The 23,701-nt window shown below is 37.7% G+C and overlaps 1 protein-coding gene across 1 annotated transcript; it reads left to right on the plus strand.

The window, feature by feature from the left end:
- Positions 1–6,330: 6,330 nt before the first annotated feature.
- On the plus strand, positions 6,331–19,570 carry slc5a5 (solute carrier family 5 member 5). Its single transcript, XM_054602974.1, has 16 exons — positions 6,331–6,678; positions 7,120–7,185; positions 7,328–7,379; positions 9,643–9,710; positions 11,977–12,131; positions 12,790–12,930; positions 13,910–14,039; positions 14,416–14,504; positions 15,835–15,947; positions 16,226–16,296; positions 16,430–16,516; positions 17,064–17,266; positions 17,968–18,065; positions 18,313–18,398; positions 18,799–18,891; positions 19,454–19,570. The coding sequence occupies exons 1-16, from the start codon at positions 6,331–6,333 to the stop codon at positions 19,568–19,570; spliced, it is 1,917 nt and encodes a 638-aa protein (XP_054458949.1).
- Positions 19,571–23,701: the final 4,131 nt, after the last annotated feature.

Below are 23,701 nucleotides of genomic sequence, written 5' to 3' on the forward strand. Positions count from 1 at the left end.
ATCTTGGTTGGCGGTAGGGCGGGCAGGACTGTGCAGTTTGCCCAAACCATGCCATGACAAAGCCCATACACAGGAGAAGCAACAACTGGTTCAAAATGAGATACAAGCAGAGGTGGAGTGAGAACAGTGTGGCAAGATTGTTGGTACCTCGCAAGACCACCTGGAAAGAACTCTGGAGAGCCAAACCATTGTGCATCAAGTTTCTCATCCAACTGGTTTATGATGTTCTCACAACCTCCATAGCTGAGGCATGGAAAACACTCCAGCCAACACAATCAGCAGTGTTTTAAAACAGCAAGAATTAGCCCGCCTCAAAACAGTCTATCACCTTCATCAGAGCTGGAGAGAAAGCCCAGCATCATCCTAACTCCTCCGGGGGGCTTCTTTCCACCAAACTGGACTGGACTGATCCGCCAGTCTTGCTTTCTTCTCCATGAAGATCATACGAGCTCCTCATTTGCAGACTTTCCCTCCTTTCCCCATCACCTGACTGCCACACCTATCAAACCCCTTGACTTCCCTTATCTGCTCTGTAAGCTTTTTCTTGCATTAAATCATTGAAACAAGTCTGCCTGTCACGTGCGTTTTGGTCCTTGACCTGCTCCCTGCATTACCTACCATGACACCACTTCAGAAACCAAACCTGTGTCTTTGACATCATCATGTACAGACAGAAAGAAAATGTGTCCCAGGACTAAACCTTGGGGCAAACAATAAATATTGTATTATTCTGAGCAGAGATCCCTAAAAGAAACAAAGTATACTTGACTTGATGGATAAGACCTAAACCATGTAAAACTAGAGAGCACAACCCGCTTTTCTAACATTTATCTAAAGAGATCTTGTCTGACTGCATTGGATGCAGTGAGATACATAGATGAGTAGATATTTACAGGGTTTCCAAATATATAATGATATCATTCGCCAGTTGTAAGATAGATCAACCTTTACTAATGTTTGTTCAGCAGACGGACTGAAGTGTATCGTAACTCTCCTTTCTGAAGATGATCCAGACGGAAATTAAAATGTTATAGTATTACTGAAGTATTCATGATGCTAGCATCAAGCCACTGGAAAACAGCCAATGTGAGGGGAGAAGTTAATCATGTGCAATAGCTCTGCGGAGCAGTCAAAGAACATCTTCAGAAAGCTGCTTGGCATGGGGTCAAGGGCAGATTTAAGATAAAAATCATAGACTTAAGATAAGATAATAGATAACTTATCTGAGCAAATCAGCATCAACAACAGTAAAAGGAAGAGGAAGAGCAAAAAGGAGATGAAGGCAACAGTTTGTCGTCCTCGTCAGAGTCTTTGGCATCATTGGTTGCTGGGCAGGATTTAGGTGGAGTGAGGAAAGACGATGCCATTCTTACCCTTAACATCTCCAGGATTGGGATGAATGGCCAAATGGAGAAAAAATTTGTGTTGTAGGTCAAAAGTGAACAATTTTCTCGCTGCCCTGTGTGAAGCCCTATAAAAAGTTGTCAATAAAGTTCATCTTGTGGGAGGAACAGGCTGTTGATAGCAATGTGGACCCACATAACAACCTATTTATTTATGCTAGAAATATTCTATTTGAGCAGAACATGAGTTAATCTTTTTCTATTGTATTTTGTGCTTGGTCTTCAGCTGCCTCTACTTCACTCCTCAGTCGGCAGTCCAAATATGGTCACTTGCTGCGTTGGCTTAATTTGTCAGCACTGGAGGTTGCTGCTAGAGCAAAGGTGGAGGGGGACAGGTTGGAGGGGAGAGGAGTCGAGGCAACAGGCATTTAGCAAATGAGACATCTTTGTCGGAGCAAACATCGATCATTTGACCATTAGTTATTACAGCCTTTATATATTTTATTGTGTGAAGCCCTGCAAATATTTGTATAAAAAGTACTAAAATGACTTTAATATGTATATACATAAATGAAATCATTATAAAATAAGTATTGAACACGTCACCATTTTTCTCAGTAAATATATTTCTAAAGGTGCTATTGACATGAGATTTTAACCAGATGTCGGTAACAACCCAAGTAATCCATACATACAAAGAAAACCAAACAAATAAGTTCAGAAATTAAGTTATGTGTAATAAAATGGAATGACACAGGGAAAAGTTATTGAACACGTGAAGAAAGGGAGGTGCAAAAAGGCATGGAAAGCCAAGACACCAGCTGAAATCTATCAGTAATTAGAACGCAATCCTGCCCCTTGTCAGTGCAAATTAATATCAGCTGGTTCAGTCCCAACTGATGGCCTATAAAAAGCTGTCTCATTACCAAGGTGTCACACAAGAAACATCTCATGATGGGTAAAAGCAAAGAGCTCTCTCAAGACCTTCGCAACCTTATTGTTGCAAAACATACTAATGGCATTGGTTACAGAAGGATTTCTAAACTTCTGAATGTTCCAGTGAGCACTATTGGAGCCATAATCCGGAAGTGGAAAGAACATCATTCACCATAAACCGGCCACGACCAGGTGCTCCTCGCAAGATTTCTGACAGAGGAGTGAAAAGAATTATCAGAAGAGTTGTCCAAGAGCCAAGGACCACTTGTGGAGAGCTTCAGAAAGACCTGGAATTAGCAGGTACAATTGTTTCAAAGAAAACAATAAGTAATGCACTCAACCGCCCTGGCCTGTATGCACGCTCACCACGCAAGACTCCATTGCTGAAGAAAAAGCATGTTGAAGCTCATTTTAAGTTTGCTGCACAACATTTAGACAAGCCTGTGAAATACTGGGAGAATATAGTCTGGTCAGATGAGACCAAAATTGAACTCTTTGGATGCCATAATACACACCATGTTTGGAGGTCAAATGGCACTGCACAGCACCCCAAAAACACCATACCAACAGTGAAGTTTGGAGGTGGGAACATCATGGTGTGGGGCTGTTTTTCAGCATACGGCACTGGCAAACTTCATAGAATTGAAGGAAGGATGAATGGAAAAATGTACCGAGACATTCTTGATAAAAATCTGCTGCCATCTACCAGGATGATGAAGATGAAACGAGGGTGGACATTTCAGCAAGACAATGATCCCAAACACACAGCCAAGGAAACTCTCAATTGGTTTCAGAGAAAGAAAATAAAGCTGCTAGAATGGCCCAGCCAATCAATTGACTTGAATAGAAAATCTATGGAAAGAACTAAAGATCAGAGTTCATAGAAGAGGCCCACGGAACCTTCAAGATTTGAAGACTGTTTGTGTGGAAGAATGGGCCAAAATCACACCTGAGCAATGCATGCAACTAGTTTCTCCATGCAGGAGGCGTCTTGAAGCTGTCATTACCAACAGAGGCTTTTGTACGAAGTATTAAATAAATTTCAGTAAGCGTGTTCAATACTTTTTCCCTGTGTCATTCCATTTTATTACACATAACTTAATTTCTGAACGTATTTGTTTGGTTTTCTTTGTATGTATGGATTACTTGGATTGTTACCGACATCTGGTGAAAATTTCATGTGAATAGCCCCTTTAGAAATATATTTACTGAGAAAAATGGTGACGTGTTCAATACTTATTTTACCCGCTGTATATATATTGTAGCGACCCTTGGTAAGGAAAGCTACGAGACGTTATGTTGCTTATTCACTGGGTGATCATACAGTACACAGGCTACTGTGGGCCGTAGCCTGCGCCAACACAACAGATAACACCGTCAAACACAGTCTTAACCGGCAAGACATAACGCTCCAGCACACAGACTCACTCCTTCAGGTTAGCAGAACCACACAATTACATCCCAGCCAACTATATCTGCCAATCCCAGGTATTCTCTCTTGTGCCACCTAAACCCCATAGGAAGCTCCAATGATTGACAGGTTTGACAGCTATACAGGTCATGAGACCTTCATGACCCGCTTAACTCAGTAAATGTCATTACTCTTAACTTGAACAACTTCTTGTAACACAGTAACCCTGATAACATAACAGTTGAACATTATATGTCACTCAGTCCGTTACAATATATATAACCCCTCATCAATTCTCGGGACAGACTCACAGTGTGGCTGGCGGCTATTTTACTCTAGCATTTGACTTGTGTACACAAGATAAGTGTTAAAACAATCAAAATATGTGATGATAAGTCTGTTTGCTAGGTGATATCTGTGACTTTGCAGCGGGTATTTTCCCTTCGGACAACGATAACAAAAACCTGAGTCTCTCCTCCGGGTCTTTCTAGTTCAAAGTGCCAGATAGCATCATACCTTGGCTGACATTAGCGTTTTGCAGCCTGTAGTCATTCAGAGGTAGAGTAGGGGCAGAATGGATCGTGCAGGTGGGACGGATCGGGTACTTAAAGCAGGCACAAAATCGAGAAATGAGAAAGACCAAAGAGAATGTAAGGTGCATTGTGACATCCAGTTTGTTCACTTCTGCCCGATCCCCATCACGGTACTCTGAGAACAGTCAATGCTTCTGTTATATTTTTTATTCATTTTGATTCATTCTTTTGACTTCTTTATCTGTTTTTTTTTTTTTTTTTTTTTTTTTTTTGTTTTTTTTACTTACTTACTTACTTACTTCTTGCCTGCTGTTTTAAAATGTATTGCTATTAAAAGTTGATCAAAAAACCTGTTTATATTCATTAAATATAAATAAGCGTGCATTCTAAAGGTCAATCAATTTAAGTTGTTTTTTTTAAAGCAAAAATGTAAAGATTTCTCCGTTTCCAGCGTAAATTAATATTTTCATGTTTTCTAAGTTTTCTATGATGGGTAAGCTAGAATGAACATCTTGTTGGTAGTTCTCTTGAATACCTATGTTGAATACACTTCCTGTAAGTCGCTTTGGATAAAAGCGTCTGCTAAATGACTGTAATGTAATGTAATGTAATGTTGGTTGGACAAAACGAGACATTTAAAGTTGCCATCTTGTACACTGGGAAGTTCTGATCGACATATTCCTCTTTTTTTCTCTCCTATATTTTGTGCACTAAACAACTAAACTACTGATTAATCAAGAACCAGAGGGTTATTACAAATAGGACTACTACTACATGGTAAGTAGTCTATAGACTCTGTCACAGTTTTACACACAGTAATCACAGACAGAATAATATTACAGAATAATAATAACTCTCTCATTGCCCTCTATTCCCTTCCTCCCGTTTCTATATATCCATGTCATTAGCACACGCACAAAAGCAACATTAACTGTCGCACATACACACCCAGGGATCATGCGCTGCAGAAAGCCTTTCATGAGGAGCAGCTCCCTGCGCTCCTGAACATCAGCCACCATCATTCTCAACCTACCTTCCCTCTGACCAAACGCACCTGAGTGGCTTTAATGGGGGGGGGGGGGTGACATGGAGCGTGTGCGTACGCAACATGCACGCGCACGTTCTGCTTTAAAGAGGCTGTTCTTAGGCGCTGTCAGCACATATTTTTCACTGAGTTGAAGCAATAGGACAGACTGCAGAACCAATAATGGTGAGTCTCTTGAATTTTAATTCAACATTTTTAAAAAAAATGCAGAATTGTCTTCGAGTGTTGACAATACCTATTTACTGCAACTCTAGAACTATAAGAACCCGATGTGTAACGTACCACGTTTGGGATTATTCACAGTAATATGCCTTCTAGAACTCAATTTGTACTGAATGAAATGATATTGTGGTCGGAGCATACTAGCATACTTAACTTCCTTTTCCCTAGTTTAATTATACCTTTATTAACGCTTGAAAGTATTAAGATCCCATCGTTTTTTTTTTTACAATTGAAAACAAAACAAAAGTAATCATCCAGTATACACTTTGATGACAAAGTGTAGGTTCTTTTTTTTTTTATTATAAGAAAACTCCTCAGGATAACTTTTAAGTTACAGAGTCTAAATGGTTAATTGACAACATTTATAGCAATAAGACTCTCATTCCCACTCACACACCGATGGCAGTGAGCTGCCATGCAAGGTGCAGTCCTAAGCATCAGGGGCTCCTAAGGGTTCAGTGTCTTACCCAAGGACACTGACACGTGGACAGCTGTGGCTCTACCTCCAGCTGAGTCTGTCTCTCTGAGGAAATTACATTAGGTAACAATTATAAAATGTTATTTCTTTTATACTTCAAAGCAGCAAAATCACCATTAACATTGACAATTGTTACATCCAGTGATAGCCCGCTTTTACACTTTACCACAACCTGTCACAAGGAAGACACTAGTGTGGCAAGTAATCGCCTTTGAGATTTTGAAAAATCCTACAGTTCTTACTAAGAATGTATTACTTAAATGCACTGCATTCAATGTATGGTCACCACTTGACTCTAATTCACAGATCAACGAAACATCTGGATCCAATAATTACAAGGAATAGGGCTTTTAAGTAAAATAATGGAGGAGCAGTCTGCAGGCTTTATCTGGGCCGACTACGCAGTCTTTTCTGCCATGTTGTTGTCCTCTATGGCCATCGGACTCTTCCAGGCCCTGAAGAAGGGGACAGGGAACGCCACTGCTGATGACTTCTTCACCGGGGGTCGGAGCATGCCGGCAGTGCCTGTTGGGCTCTCGCTCTGTGCCAGTTTTATGTCAGCAGTCCAGGTTCTGGGTGTTCCTGCCGAGGCTTCTCGATATGGCTTTAAATTCCTCTACATGTGTCTCGGACAAAGCATCAGTTCCCTGCTGACAGCTTACCTTTTCCTACCAGTTTTCTTTCGACTGGGCATCACCAGCACCAATCAGGTCATAACGAGCTTCCAGTTATTACCCCAGTCTTAGTCATGAATTGAGCAGGAGCATAATGTATTTTAGTTTCACGTGATCTGTTTGCAAAGGTCTAAAGATTTAAATTTGCATTTGTTTAGATATGATATATTCATTTTTAATGGAAGTGGTTGTAGAATCTGGAACAAACTGTATCAAAATCTGACTTTTCAGGAAAATAATATATGAGAGGTGTTTGATTTAAGGGTTTAAACAAATTGAACACATATAATACCCAAAGTAATAGTAAGTGTTTCTAACCAATCATAGCGTAGACAGGCAATCTGAATTTTTCTGTCAACATTTTGAAATGCACCTGTGGGTCTGATGTGTGGGATGAATAAAAGAAGTGAGGAAGGATGAGGAATGTGTGCAGAGATACTGTGCGACGTTGTAACTGGTGCCGTCTGCCGGTCACAGTATCTGAAGCTGAGATTTGGCAGAGGGATGCAGCTGTTGGGGAGTATCCAGTTTCTGGTGGCAACGGTAAGAGAGACATCACTGTGTTCTCTGATATAAGTAAAAGTTGTATTCAGTGTTTAAAGAGGCACAATTTCCGTGCACACATGGTCTTTAAATTGCAAAATCTGAATCCTCACAAAAGTCCTTGTTTTTTCCTTTTCCCCAGCTGCTCTACACAGGGATTGTCATCTATGCACCTGCATTGATCCTCAACCAAGGTAGGAAAGAAAACCTGATACTCCTCTCTCTGTATGCATTGATGGGATCTTTTCATTAATTTGGCTCTTCCGTTATTATTCTCACAATTCTTTGTATTTAGTCAATGTTTTTCTTTCAATTTCTCCATGAATATCTCAGATAGAAGTATATTTGTTTTTTCTGCATTTTTCACACACAACAGTTAAACCTGGCAAGGTTAACCTGTGATAAGAAATCTACTACAATTTTGAGGCATCTGTTGTGTTTATTTTCCTCTACTAGATCTACATATATTTTTGACAGATTTAGATACACTTTGCAGAGTCAGAATAAAAAAAATAACATAATCAACTAAAACATTTGGATGTTTGGATTAAGCCATCAGCATTATATAAATTTGTTTAAATTAGCTCCACGTTTATCAACTACAACAGTAGTGACTTTTCACATTAATTCATCACTAGGTCATTTAAGTATATTTTGATGCTCATACTTATGTTTGGATTGATTTGATGGGTCTCCATCACACCCGTCCTTGTGACTTTGTGACTATATAATTGGCCTGCTGACAGAACATAACTGCTAAGCAAACAACCGCACCGTTTAACTTCATTACAGCTTCATCTAAATCTTGAGGCCAACATTTTATAAATGTCAAACTTTTAAAGAATAGGCTTTCGACATTACACATATTGATATGTGATCAAAAACATTTAGTCATCAAAGTGTGGTGAATGCTGTTCAAACACTGTTAATAATGACTGGTCATTTTGGACACACTTTATTTTGCTGTACGTAATAAGCCGTACTTTGTATAAAAGACCAAAACCAGAAATAATATGTTCTTGACAGTAAACGAACACAGTTATACCCTAGATAGACACCATATACCTAAATTAGGTAATAATTAGAAACCGTTTATTATACTGTATTATAAAGTAGGCTACTTAGACGCTATTATATGCAATTGTCCTCTTTTTAGAAACTTAATAGGAGATCCTTATGCATAAGACTTATTTTTGATGATATGGGTTAATTAGAAATCATATACTATGCCATATCAGATCCCAAATATGCTAGTCAAACACTATTCTACTATTACTACCAAATTATACTGTAATTAGAAACCACATTTAATGTTACCAACTTGGGCAATATATAGCTTAATTAGACAACACAGGCTGTAATCAGGTGAATGTAATAACATATACGATCTAGTTCTAGGCATAGGAGAACCTCATCATCCAACTCTTCCAAAATGTATTTTCAGTCCATGAAATTGGGTTGGTTACAAACATATATGGCACTATTGAATCACGCCTGTCAAATAAATCAAAGACAGGCTGACTAAGGATTTTAAACCCCAGGTGCAAATCAAAAAGAAATGACTGATAAATTAGTAAAACTTTTTTATGGAAATACAAATGGGTAACCCTTAACTTTACAGTACAGTTCTAAATTGTAATCTGTAGATTATTAACCTCTTAGAATTAGAATCTAATTAGGGTCTAAGTGTGGGAGATAAAGAGGCAAGTCCCGGCAGCTTCCATGGTCTATTATGTTACTAGGGTCGGATAGTGACATGGCATTAAATGGTCTGATGTCTTAACTGATATGGGTGTAGAGCGAGCATGTATGAGGCGACTTCCTTCAAACTCCATGGAACTCTGGAAAACATCCAGGCCACGAGGAACATGTAAAAAAGCAACCCGATGTGGTTTGACTTTATACACTTTTCTTCTAATGAGTAACAAATTAATCTCCAAGAATGAGAAACTATGTTGAATAAAGGGTTATGGACTATGGGGCTATGCCAGATCTAATAAGTTAATACATTTGTCTAAGTACAGCCTGTGGTGTGTAATTACAGCATAATTTGGTAGTAACAGTGTCTGACTAGCATATTTTGGATGTGACATGGTATTGTATATGATTTATAATTAGACCATATAAACTAAAATGTGTCATTATGTCTTAGGATCTCCTATTTTTTTCTATCTAGAGTATAATTTGGTATAATAGTGTGGTAGTCTATTTGGAATATAATGTGGCATACTATGCGGTTTGTAATTATAGCCTAATTTAGGTGTATGGTGTCTAAGTAGGGTATGTGCATTTACTGTCAAGAACATGTTATTTTTAGTTTTTGGTCTAATTTGATACAAAGCAGGGCTTGTTACGTTTTACCACAAAATAAAGTGCATCTGTCATTTTCTATGGTTTAAGAATAAGATGGTAAATTAACTGTATGTTCCATATTAACACTGTGTTGTTGTTTTTTAGCTACTGGACTCAATATATGGGTGTCTCTGTTTTCTACTGGGATCATCTGCACACTGTACACCACTCTGGTAAGGAAATATTTTTTTCCATCTCATTAAACCAGCCAGTTTAATGTTTAGGGAGGCGCAATTAAACAGACATAACAGGTTTCTGTTGTGATTTAAATAAGTAGACTGGCAGGAGTCCCATCCTTTCAAAATAGGTGCCACATTCGAAGTGATTTTGTCACTTCACCCACTGAAGGCAAGGCAACTTTATTTATTGATTACATTTCATCACAGAGAAACTCAATGTGCTTTACATTTAAAAAGAAGACTAAAAGAAGAAAGAGACACACACACATCCATACACACTTTAAGAGAAAGCAGTAAGGTCTTTGAGCTTAGCTTTAAACGTACATACAGTTTTCAAAGCATATAGCATTCCAGAGGGCTGGTCCACAGTAACTAAAAGCAACATTACCAGTTATTCTTATTCCAACCAGAAAGCGACTGTCTGAAGACCTGAGAGGTCTGATGAGGGGTATATTTAGTGAGCCAGTGAGAAATATACTGGGGAGCTGAACCATGCAGTACCTTAAAAACCAATAGGAGGATTTTTAAGTGAATTCCCTGTTTTTTTTAATGGGAAGCCAATAAAATGATTTATGAACGTATCGGAGTAATGCGATGATGCTTTCTTGTAACGCTAAGAACTCTGGCAGCTGGATTCTGTATGACGTCCTATTTAATGTTTTGATGATCCAATATTAAGGTCCTTTCTTCTACTATGTCTCTTGTGTGCACTTTACTCTATGCTGCTGTAAGCCTGCAAATTTCCCCGCTGCGGGACTAATAAAGGAATATCTTATCTTATCTTATCTTATCTTATCTTATCTTATCTTATCTTATCTTATCTTATCTTATCTTATTGCAGTAATCTAATCTGTTGAAAACGTGAAACAGTTTATCAGAATCGGTTTGTGATATTACTCTTTTTACTTTTGATATATTTCTTCAGGCAGTAGGATGAAGATCTCATAATACTTGATGTGATTTTTTAACACTTTTTAAAGTCAGCATCCAGGATGCCACCCAGGTTTCTGACCTTGAGGTTAAGGGATAAAAGGTGTAAAGTTAATTCCTGCCACTGTTTTTTGGGACCAACAAGAATAATTTCAAAGCTGTGTGTATTCTGCATATAATTGATAGGACATTATTAGTGGGATCATGTATAGATTAAAAAGTAATGGGCCAAGGATTGACCCTCGTGGGACTACAGAGATAACTTCACTTTCAATTTAAAAATGTTAATGGACACAAAGAAACTAATGTATTTGGGTTAGGAGAATAATAATCGTTCTTTAACAGTGCCGGATAATCAGATGATGTCATGGAGCCTTTGAATCAAGATTTCATGGTCTTTGGTAGCAAAGACAGTTGTGAGGTCCAGTAATACAAAACAACAAGTTCCTTTGCATCTATATGTAATTTTAGATCATCGGCTACTTTGACAAGAGCTGTGTCTGTGCTATGATGCAATCAGAAACCTGATACATATCAAAGATATTGTTCTCGCTTGGAAATTGGAAGTTTGTATCCAACTTTTCAAGGACTTTACCTAAAAAAAGAAGATTTGATACTGGCCTATGGTTACTTACTTACAGATGCATGACCGCACACTTGATTAAGGCTGTGAAAGTCCTGGGTAGTAAACTTATCCTATTCGTAGTAGTTTGTAGCACTTATTATATTCGTATTAGTCTGTTGCAATTATTGTTCTCGTAGTAATTTGCCTCTGCACTATACTTTTGCTCTGGCTTATGCTTTAAGATGCTTGTTTAAGAAAGGAGATGCACTTATGACTTCTAGTGACTAGTAGTTCTCTTGAATACCTATGTTGAATACACTTCCTGTAAGTCGCTTTGGATAAAAGCGTCTGCTAAATGACTGTAATGTAATGTAATGTAATGTAAAGATCGGTTTGTGATGGTAACCAGGTCATCCCAAAAACAATAAACGAGATATAATTTATGGGCTGGAAGTTACACATTACATTTTTTGTTATACATTGTAGATAGTGTAGATAAAATGGTGTGTGAAGTTAAAATACAATTTCTAATCTGATAGACTTTGGCCTGAAAGAAAACTGCAAACTCATTACAGGGGGGAGGGGGATAAACCCCAGATAATCATGTTCGCAGTATTTTTCATTAATGGGACATTTCAGAATGCCTTGGCTCATTTTGCTTGCTGTATGAAGAATACATCTTGCCCTTAATTTGTTTTTTGTTAAAAGTCTCAGGTACTGTGGTGTGTTATCCTGTCTGTCTCTTCCATCATCTGTCTGTAACAGGGTGGCATGAAAGCTGTGATCTGGACTGATGTGTTCCAGATTATAGTCATGTTGGCTGGCTTCATGGCCATTTTCATCCATGGTACAGTTCTGGTTGGTGGTCCTGCAGTGGTGCTGGAAATCGCCAAAAATGGATCACGCATTAATTTCAATGAGTAAAAACACTGTTTATTTTGTTTCCCTTCCATTTCCACATATGAATATCTGGATAACCCCACATTACTGTTTGAACACATTAAGACTCTTACCAGATAGCCTATTATCATAGTCCTACTGCAGTTCCTTGCAGTCGTATCAAGTACCCTATGATAATGATGCATCAATTTAGGATTATTTCAGACTGATATGAAAAATGCAAAACAAAAAACACAACATGTTACTGCTGGTAAAAGTATACCTAGAGCTAAGCACAAAAGTTAATTGCTGACCTCGGAAACAGATGGTTGACAAAAGCGGCCTTAACTCAAGGTCCACTCACAAGGTTTTCATGAGCATTCAACCACTTTTCAAATTCTTCTTGGTGGACGGAGTTTGCTCCCGTTGTGGTTACGGCACTGAAGTCCGATACTAAAGTCCAGTGATGACAACTGAGCAAAAAGTATCAGGTGGTTGTACATGGGGAGAAATTGTAATACCCGTCTCTGCATCTATGACATGCTTGAAAAAACGCTCTGGAAAAAGTTGGTAATTGGACCTGAATTTAAGATTTTCCTTTCGTCAAACTATACCTTAACTTAAATTCCAGAAGATTTAATGAAAAGACCATGTAAAGTGTGAAGTGTCACTGATTTGTTTGTTAATCCTTTGCACCAGTTTTAGTGTTGACCCGCGGCAGCGCTATAGTTTCTGGAGCCTGTCTGTCGGAGGTTCATTGGTTTGGCTGTCCATGTACGGGGTAAACCAAGCTCAAGTCCAGCGCTACATCTCCTGCAGAACAGAAAGAGATGCCCAGTGGTGAGTGGTGACCTCATTCACGTAAAGTTTTATCAGGTGTTTAGAACACAAATTTAAAAGGTTTCATGAATTTAATTCAGATTAAGTTCATGGATTGTGGAACATAACAATGTAGCATCTGTGAAGTTACCTTCAGGTTTCCAAAGAGACATTTTAAGAATTGGTGTCATGGCATGCTAAATAACCACTGCACAACAACAAGCCAAGTCATCTCTTTAAACAGATTCTGCATTCAAATGCATGTTATGCAATACTCCCATTTTGGTCATGCTGCTAAACTAACAAGATTAGGCTAACAGCTGCTTCACAAGAGGATTCATTTATTGTCACAATGCTGACATATTCAAACAATTTCATAAAACAACTAAAGATGCCAATTGGACACTGTGTAAACATAGTTTTAGATTCCTCTTCTGGTCTGTCAGGTAGTATTGAACTAAACACCAGTTTGCTGACAGGCAGCTACCACACCTTACAAATAGTCCTTACAATAACAATAAGTTATTTTCCTAAACTGTGTGTTTGGATAAAAGGTGGAACTTTAACAGCCAATGTTGTAGAGCAGACTTGCATTATTCACACAGGTGTCCACATTGATTCAACATTCATTTCCATCATTCATTTCTTGACGGTGAAATGAGTAATTAATTAGCTGCAAGTGAAATTCCTTCCTAAGTATCTTTTCTGAAATGTTCATGATGATATTCCTCTGTAAGCTTATTCATAAATTATTTAATTAATAGCTTAATAGCTAAATTAATTAATTAATGTTTACAGTCAAGCCTTTAATTTACATGCAAGGCACCAATAAGCATCTAAGTCCTCCCAAAAACATTATAAACATACATAGATTTTGAAATAATTAAACTATCATCAGGAAAATCTAAAGTTGTATATTTCCAAAACAAGTGAGTCGTGAATATGCAGAAGTCCAACAATGAAGCTGGGTTACTATAATGATGTTTACTTTTGATTGCAGGGCCCTGTTTGTGAATCAAGTGGGTCTGTGCCTCATTGTGAGCAGTGCAGCAACCTGCGGCATCGTCATGTTTGCTTATTACATCAGCTGTGATCCACTGAAGTCTGGGAGAATTTCTGCCCCGGATCTGGTACTCAAGACACTCATATTGACCCATGATGACCAGAGCATGATGCTGTGTTGGGTTAAAAACTATTGAAAGAGAAACATCTGTACATCTAAGAAGTTTTACTTTGCTACATAATGTGCTTTAACACCGCAGATTTTTGCTTTGGCTAATTACCACACCGTGCTTTGAAATCAAACAGGGCTGCAAGCTAAGGGGTCTTTATAGATTAACTCAGGATAAAAAGGTTACCTTTTATTGGTTGGGGACTCAAGACTCCGAGAAAATATTTAATTTACAAAATGAATTTGATTTTATTCAATCAACAAGAACTGGAAATAATACATTTTTCTAACATGGATATTTTTTTACTGTACCCTCTCTCTCCCGTCTGATGAAGTACATGCCATATTTCGTGTTGGACATATTCAGAAATCACCCTGGATTTCCAGGTCTTTTCCTTGCCTGTGCATACAGCGGGACGCTGAGGTATTCAATCTTGTTTTTTCTTAACTAAACTTATGACTAATGTCCCCCTTTAATGGGACAGTTTGTAACATTTAGAATGGTTTATTGGCAGATATTTAATATGATATTAATAACTATGTTTTAATCAGTGTATAATCACCCGAAGCTAAGCTTCGTTATGTTTTCCTTAGCTTAGCAAAAGCCATTTTTAATGTCCAAACAGAATTCCGTGTTGCTGATGATTTATTTGGTCAAAACAAATAAGGCAAACAAACAAAAGAACAAAGGGAATGATGTCACTGACTCTCTGGCTCTGGTAAAAAAACTATAGGCACACCCCGGTGCATGCTGGTCCTATACCTGCCTACTCCTATATGTAACCGCAGGTGCCCACAGTGTTACCCAATTCAAAATAAATCACCAAACCCAAAACTAAGTATACTAAACAACAACAAAAATATTATTAAACTAAACAAATGACCATCAATAGAAAAGCTATCTTAATAAATCAAACAATATTGCTTGTGCATAAAATAACTAAATACAAACATCAAATAAATAGCTCCTACAGAAGGACTGTACTTAAGTATAATTTTGAGGAACCTGAGTATTTTATGCAACTTTGTATGTTCTACTCCATTACAATTCAGAGGGATATTTTTTGTACTTTTTACTGCATCACATTTATTTGACAGCTATAGTTACTTGTTGAAGTACTTTTACTCTTGATACTTTGTGTAGTTTCAAGATGGTAACAAACATTAAAAGTCGAGATGAAATGAAAAATGCCCTTTTAACCATTTTAGATCACAACCCACGGGTCATATTGTGCACCTATTAACATTATTCAAAAATAAATTACAAGAAAATCATTTCTATGTGTTTATATCAAAATCCATCTTTTCTTCCTGACAAATAAATATGGCATGTGCTTACGTAAGCAAGTACCGACAAATGTCAACCAATGATATCATGACATATACCCATCAATCAGTCTGCAACATTTAGTGACAAAGGTGTGTGTGGCACCACAGTCCTCTGTAGCTCCGTATCCAGCTACATTGTAAGCCTGTCCACTTTTGAGCGGTACAATGAAATGCAAAACATTTTATTTAAATTCCTCTCGTAACAGTACATCACTCAAACAATCCGTTTTACTGGGGAATACGTCACAGTACAGAAGCTAAACACAGTTTAACTTATTGACTTATTGACGGACCATATTGACGTATTTGAGCATTCTGCCGTCCTTAGTGGCTTTGATAGTCACAAGAAAGAGTGCTTATAGCATGTAAACATGGCCAGTGAGCTGCTGTTGTGGGTATTTGGTGACCACATTCCTTTTTCACAGCACGGCCTCCACAAGTATCAATGCAATGGCTGCAGTAACAATGGAGGACCTGCTGAAGCCTCGTCTGTTCCTCATGACCCAGAAGAAATTGGTACTCGTTTCCAAAGGACTGTGTAGGTCAATCCACACCGAAAACATCCACTTATTTGAGTTGTTTTACCCTTGCATGTATTCTTAAAACCGCTATTCTTTTAAAACCAACTGACAATCATGATATAAGGCGGAAAACTCACTTGATTTACATTTGCAACTACCTTCTCTGAGTACAAATCATTTTTCATCATCATTTAATCACATTTCATATTTAACATCATCCCAGTAATTGATGATATTACTTCCTGTTGTTGTATTTTGGAACCTTGGGACATTTTATTCTCTCTTTTTCTCTAAGCGTTCCTGTATGGAGTTGGTTGTATTACAGTTGCAGCTCTCACCTCATTCTTGGACTGGGGAGTTCTTCAGGTATAATATCTAAGTATTATTATCCACTATCACATAGTATTTAATCTATATATGACTATAATGACTATGATAGGAAAGCGCAATGGTTTTCTCTAATAAAGTCTCCAGAACTGCCTTTGTCTTTCCTGTTCAGGGATCGTTCACAGTCATGGGTGTGGTCAGTGGTCCATTACTGGGTGTATTCATTTTGGGGATGTTTATCCCAGCAACAAACAGGCTGGTGAGTGAATTGATTTTTATTGTGCACTGTAGTTCATTTGTTTATTCCCTTCTTTAGGAAAACCTATAAGAACTAGTGCTGTAGGTACACTAAACTCTAAATCAATTGCAGATTGTTTCAGACACTGGAATCGATTTAATTGATTAATGTAAACCCTATCTGTATTATTATGAACACTACGCACTTTCCATGTTCCACAATATATCTCTTGCTGTTTAAGAACATCACTGTCTAATGTAAACCTATTTATAAACATTAACTCAACACCTCCTTGAGACAGCTTTCAGAGTTCTCACTGTATGCAGAGAGACAATCTTTTTATTGTCCGGTCAATGAAACAGTTTTAATGGACTGCGGTACCACTGCAGTCTGTGTTATCAACAGTGAAGAGTCATTTTATGACTGCTTTCACTGATGTTAGATGTTACTGATTGATGTTGGGTGCACTATATTTGTATGATAGTGTATAATATATATATATATGTGTGGCATCCCGTTTGCCTCAAATTGCCACGGCTTCTGTTAAAAGTTGTACTTGGTCTTTCAGGGGGCGTTCTCAGGAATCTTAGTTGGCTACTGTGTCTCTCTGTGGCTGGCTGTTGGTTCAACTCTTTACCCTCCCAGTGAGGATACCATGGGTGTGCTGCACAGCTACACAGACGAATGTGGATCCAGCAACATCACCATGACCAGCAGCCCTCATCAGGACCAACACTCCATCTCCACAAAGCCTTACCCCGATGACCAGGGGTCAGTGAGTTCACAAAGGCCTGCACTGATCCAGAATGTTTTTTCCCCATGTGGTTTACATAGGTTAAAGATGGAGATCAGAATTTATAATCACAATTTACTTGTACTAAAATTAAAACATATAAATGATGAATGATTTCATTGAGGGAGCAATATACGACATTCAGAGCATTAATGTAGCAGCAACAACTATTTGATATGTAAAGATATATAGGAGTAATGTTTACCTAAGCAGAGAAGGAAGTCACTCTCCCTCTGTGTGTGTTGTTATGCGAGCTTCCCCTTGCTTTGTTGATATAACTTGCCCGTCCTGGCTATATATTTTATATATTTTAGTGCATGTTCGTGCATGTCAGAGTGCCTCACTGGCTAGCTCACAGTCTTCGCTTTTTACTGCTCTTATATGGTGCTTACAGCTGATTACGTAGCTCGTACCCTCCGGTTCCACCTCAGGTTAAAATTGTAAGCTCCATCAGCACGTTTGCCATAGTTTGTATTATTGGCTTTGTTAGTACTGTTAGATACAAGCCGCCGGCTCAGGCGTCGCCATGCTGAGAGCTGGTGAGAGGCAATGGAAACGCTTCCAATCTGGTATTATTCACCTTTAATGAATGTGGTTTGATATAGTGAAGTGTAGTGTTGTAAAAAAGAAGAACTAGATTTGTGTTACAACAATACAACCATTTCTTTTCTAAAACTAGGGGCCTGCTTAACTTCTACTCCCTGTCCTACCTCTACTTTGGTGCCATGGCAACTAGTTCGGTCGTGCTAGCTGGGCTGATAGTAAGCTATGCAACAGGTAAGAAAGAAAAAAAAGACACACAAGGACACATTCAGAAAGAGCTTTTTTAATAAACTACACTTAGTTGCCAGTATTTGAGATATCCAACCAATGCCACACAAGTTTTTGTGCAAACCAAGCTTTTAATGTTCCATTTTATGATACTATATCAAAGATATGTGATTAAACTCTGATGACACTTCTGTCTGTTGTTATTTGGGATGGTTAATTGCATTACATTATATTTTGTTTCATCTACACACAGGACCAACAAAGAGGATTCATATTAAAGAGGGTTTGTTATGGTGGGATCTGAACAAAAAGCAAGTAGAGGTCCAATCAGAGCGCAGAGTAAGTACTATACCACAAGCTTGTGACTTTGGTCCCCATTGTTTTACTTGAGTTGATACACCTTCAGAATGTAGAAACATAAGGATAAAGTAGAACAGGATGAACCAGATATCTTGATAAATACAAGAGATTATCATTTTATTTTCTCATATTTTTAATCTTGGCTGGGTAACATGCTGGACTATGACCTTATGGATTTACATTTTTCTGTATGGAGTTTGAATGCTTTCATCTGAGACTCTTAATAAAGGGTTTGTTCAAAAAAGTTATAGATCCATTTTGTAAATTGCACAACAAAATGAATCCCTGTTAACAACTTTTTTATTGTTAATACTGTATAATTTGTGACTGTCACTGCGTGTACAATTGTGGATGTGTTGACTGACTGTGTTTATTTAAGACTGGAACAACGTCCAGAATGTTTTCCTGTCTTCTGCACAATGCATGCTGGGACACGCTGCAGCCGCCTGTGAGTCTGAATAGCAATAACCAGGTAAAGAAATGAAGAAATATGTTATTACATAACAAAATAACCTTTACACTTATGCAGTTTAGAGTAGCAGGCACACTTATGGTATGAATTATGGGTATAGCGACATACCAGTATTGACAAAAAACGCAATATTAAAAAAATAATAATAATTGATATCATTTTAATAAAAACAGATGTGATAATATTGTATAGATTATCCAGCGCTTCTTAAATCATTTCCATTTCTTTACATCCTCGCTTTGTCTCTCAGTCGTATTTTGAGTTTTATCAATGTGCCAAAAAAATGAAAAATAGAACAATAGAGAAAGTTAAAGATGAGTTTGACTGATAGCACTATTTATTATTATTTTCTATAGATATCATGATGTATTGTAATATTGTATAATATCTTGAATTATTTTGGCCACAATAATATAGTGAAAATCTTATATGTTGACAGCCCTAGAATGAATGTTACTGATGGCAGATATAAGATCACATCAGCATCAGCATCACATCTTCATCAACTCTGGATGGATTTACACCACGGCTTTCTTATTGAATCTTTGGTCTTTTTTTGCAGGGAGACCAGGAAACAGATAAACCACAGCTTGTGCCGTTGAGGGACATGCATAAAGAAGACACAAAAGAAGGAGAACCAACAGATGTTGGGAATATTGACTCACCACTCAGAGTTTAGGGGTTGAACCGCTTTTTTCCTCTCCAGTGCCAGTAAGCATTTTTATCAAAACTTTTTACTTATTAATTTCAACTCTTAATTCCTTAAATTTTTGTCACTTTTTAAATCTGCTCCACATTTAGGGTTATGTTTAATCAAAACAAAATATTATTTAAAAAAGAAATCCTGAAAATGGTATTGGATAATGAAGGTCTTTATGGTTGTGCCAAGGAAGGTATAGACTCTAATCCAAAACCCTCAGGTGTTATTTGAATTCCTATAATGCCGTAAGGCTCCTTCATCACAACATTCATTCTGGTATGTTCCATATCTGTAGCAGTGCACACCTGCACTTCAACCAGTGTAAATGGATATTTGACGGGTGGCCTGGGGTAAACTGTGGGTGTGTGCATTAACAGTAATTCAACTCGTTTCATGTTTCAGTTCATGTGCTCTTAAATGGAAAGTAAAGGGAGGTTGGGTTTTTTTATATACAAAATGGGAGATCTGTTATGACTGTGATGTCTGGTATGACTTTCCATGTAAAAATTATCTGCAGGAAACATTGTAACTCAATCATATCATTTAACAATAGCTCTTAAAAAATTCTAACCAGTTCAAATGTTATTCATTCATCCAGTTCCCACACGGCTGGAAAAAGTTGAGACGTGCAGTAGGTGGCACTATTACTGTCTATGATATGATTCAATAAAACATAAATAGCATTGTTGCATTTGACCGAATCCTGAAATAACATGAAGGATCTTCTGTTGTGAATAGATTATTGACAGAACATTGTAGATAAAAAAAAGATTTATTGAGCTTGACTCTTTGCTACTGTTCATGTTCCAGTCTCAATGGAGGAACATTAATCGACTCAATCTTCCACTTACAAACATAAAGTAGAATTCATAAGAAATAAAACACATTCATGCTATATTAAATCAACTAAACTGACTTTATGATTCCAATCTACTTGAGCTACTGTGCTATATTTGAACATTTATCCTATAATTGCCACCGTTGCCACCGTTCAGCAAGAGTTACATGGTTGACTGGTTTCAACTAAGGTACACTCCCAAGTACAACTACCACTGGTATAAGCGTTTTCATCACCTTAATCTATTTCAAGTAGGTTTTATAGTACATTGTTAAAGCACAGCTTTTATAACAACAATAAACAAAATTATTGTTGTTCTAAATATTATTATTATCCACTTTACAAGCTTTTTTTGTGTGTGTCACTACATTCATGCACAAAGTCCCGAGTATCCTGGACATTAGCTGTTACTCTTAGGAATACACTGGGTCATAACCCATAACCCATAACCCAGTGTGTTTGGTAAGTTAGTGGCACTACTGAGATAATGATAGCCAGTTCAAACTTTACTATCCGGCTCTTCAAAGGCCTGTGGAGGCTTTCTGGACAGGTCATCAAGATAACTGTGTGTTTCAGTTTGGTATCAGTAGGGATGATCCAGTTTTTTGAATTTGTAATCCATGTCACAATCAGTTGGTTGGCTGGGTTGGGAGTAAGTTTAATAGACAAGATCCTATTTTATAAAATATATATACATACACGCACACAGCAATTTAACACATACAAAAATACAGTATATATTGTGTTAATCAAATTGTAAAGTGTTGCAAACGTGGATGAAGGTTAACAAGTCTTATTACTGTTAATATTTAGGTTTTTCATGTGCCTATACTTACTCATGAGTATGTTCTCAAATTACTGTTTAATTTCTGCAAGTGTATTTTAAATTGAAATTTTGTACTTATATTAGTTGTCTCTCTTTCCTCTCTAAGTCAGAATAAATCTTAATGTCACGTCTTTTATTTCTGTTCAAATGCTTATGACCATACATTTTTAGGTTTTAGATCTAGGCTTAAGGAATGCAACCGGAGCTTTATGTTCTAAATTTACTTTTTATTTTTTATATCTAAGGAAACTAACCATACTTCTACTAAAGTAGGATAGTCTTTATCCCATTTCTTTATTCAGTCTCTCAATATCAGTTCTCATTTTAAGGCCCTTTAAAAATGAGAGTATAGAAAAAGAAGCTATGTGATTATATCCTGCCATGATCATACAGTAAGCTTTACTTTGGTGTATACTGACACCTGCTGATGATTAAATGTCACTTCAAAATGAGGATGCACACACACATGGCTGCCACACATCCAGTATGGCTGCCAGATCCGTGTAACAAAAAAAAGTACAAAAAGCCCTTCACATCACATGTTGGTCATTTATTGCATTTTCTTAATCCTTCACCCATTCTTATTATACAAAAGTAAGCATAACATTTCCAGACACTGGATCTTTCAGAATAAATCGGTAGACCAAACTGATATTATTTCCTTAATGTTCTGGGATTGTGCTTCCGTGCACATTGTTCCTGAATCTCTCAAACACCTCCATGTTGCCTCTGCTGCTGCTGCGGCTGCTGCTGTTCTTCAGACCCGGTGCTTCACCACTCATCCGCGGCCCTGTTAGAGTCCTCGTCCGCTACTGCACAGTCCAGGCGCTGCACACCGGGAAGCGCCAGGTCCCTTTCGTTAAGCTTCTCCAGAAACGAGGAGAGCAGGCGTTTGTTTAAATGGTCCGTCAGGGTCCTTTCCTCTTCCACTCGCTCCTTGGCAGTATCGGCAGAATCCGCTTCATCCGCCTCGGTGTTCTCGCTGAGCTGCAGAGGGGCCGGCTGTTGGCTCAAGGACAAGCCGTTCGACAGCTCGTCCTCCCCGGACTGCAGCTGCTCCGTGCACCCCCCGGCGTCCGCTCCAGATTCCGTCTCCATCTGTGATATTAAAGTGGTCTGCAGGGCGGCATTCTCCAGCTCTTTGAGGCGCTTACTGTGGAGGCCGCAGGCGGGAGGTTCATTTCCAGTCGCGTTGTTGTTGTTGTGAGCTGGCTCGCCAGTTTGCTCCATCATGTTCTGCGTCAGGAGTGCAGCCCACAGACAGGGAAGGCTTATGTGGCGCAGACTGGGCGGTGTCGCCTCTCTGTGCCCGCAGATATTACTGCACCGTTACCGGACATCCAGCAGCTCTTTGCCAGTTGAAAAAATAAAAAAGTGTCAGAAAAGTATCCCTTTGCTCAGTTAAAAGTTGCAGTACCATAAGTTCAATATACTGCATTAGAGGTACAGTACCAGTCAAAAGTTTGCACACGCCTTCTCATTCAACTACTTTGAAGAATCTAAAATATAAAACATATTCTGGTTTGTTGAGCATAGTAGTAGTTCTCTTGAATACCTATGTTGAATACACTTATTGTAAGTCGCTTTGGATTGTAATGTAATGTAGAAAAAATTAAAATAAAGAAAAACCATTGAATGAGAAGGTGTGTCCAAACTTTTGACTGGTACTGTACAAGTCATGTGTACAAAGTAAAAGTTAAGTAAAAGTACAGAAATGTAAGCAACATACTACTTTAAGCAGTGGTGGGATGTACCTGTACATTTAGTCCTGTACTTAAATACACTTAGTATTCAGAAATACTTCAGTATTTCCATTTTATGTTACTTCTACTCCACTGCATTTTTCAGGCAAATACTTTTCTTTTAACTAACTTTATCTTCATTTTGCAGAGTCATGTTATCAAAAACAAAATATAACAAAACTAATAAGTGGTGATAAATGTTTATGCATTAAGCCATATGGCAGTTCATAGAGTAAATACAATTAGCCCCACCATTATTAGTTGCAACAACAGTGAAGCAATTTACAGATTAATGCATCAATAATTATAATACAATAATTTATTTTTCTGAAATGTGACCATTCTGCGTAATGAGTACTTTTCTTTTGGTGCTTTAAGTATATTTTTTATGCTAATACTTTTGTACTTTTACTTAAGTAAAATTTTAAATGCAGGACTTTTACTTGTAACAGATTATTCTTACACAGTGGTTTCGCAACTTTTACTTTAGAAGATCTGAGTACTTTTCAACACTGCTTAAAAGTATCAAAAGTAGAAATACTCAATATACAGCTGTTTGTTGTCAAGGCAGGATTAATTACAATGTATTTGTAAGAATAATAGTACCTTGAAATGGAAGGTACGTGGTGTATAAGTACATTACAGTTGTACTAAAGTACGGGTACTATGTAGTACTGTACTTGATTCTTGAGTAAATGTATGTA

This window comes from Anoplopoma fimbria, chromosome 8 (genome assembly GCF_027596085.1).
Source record: "Anoplopoma fimbria isolate UVic2021 breed Golden Eagle Sablefish chromosome 8, Afim_UVic_2022, whole genome shotgun sequence".
NCBI lineage: Eukaryota > Metazoa > Chordata > Actinopteri > Perciformes > Anoplopomatidae > Anoplopoma > Anoplopoma fimbria.

Bases quoted from the DNA above. Each gene is read 5' to 3' on its own strand.
- slc5a5 (XM_054602974.1), top strand. From the start codon at position 6,331: ATGGAGGAGCAGTCTGCAGGCTTTATCTGGGCCGACTACGCAGTCTTT. The intron at 9,711-11,976 runs GTAAGGAAATAT...TGTCTGTAACAG, and splicing joins GCACACTGTACACCACTCTG to GGTGGCATGAAAGCTGTGAT. The intron at 18,892-19,453 runs GTAAAGAAATGA...CTTTTTTTGCAG, and splicing joins GTCTGAATAGCAATAACCAG to GGAGACCAGGAAACAGATAA.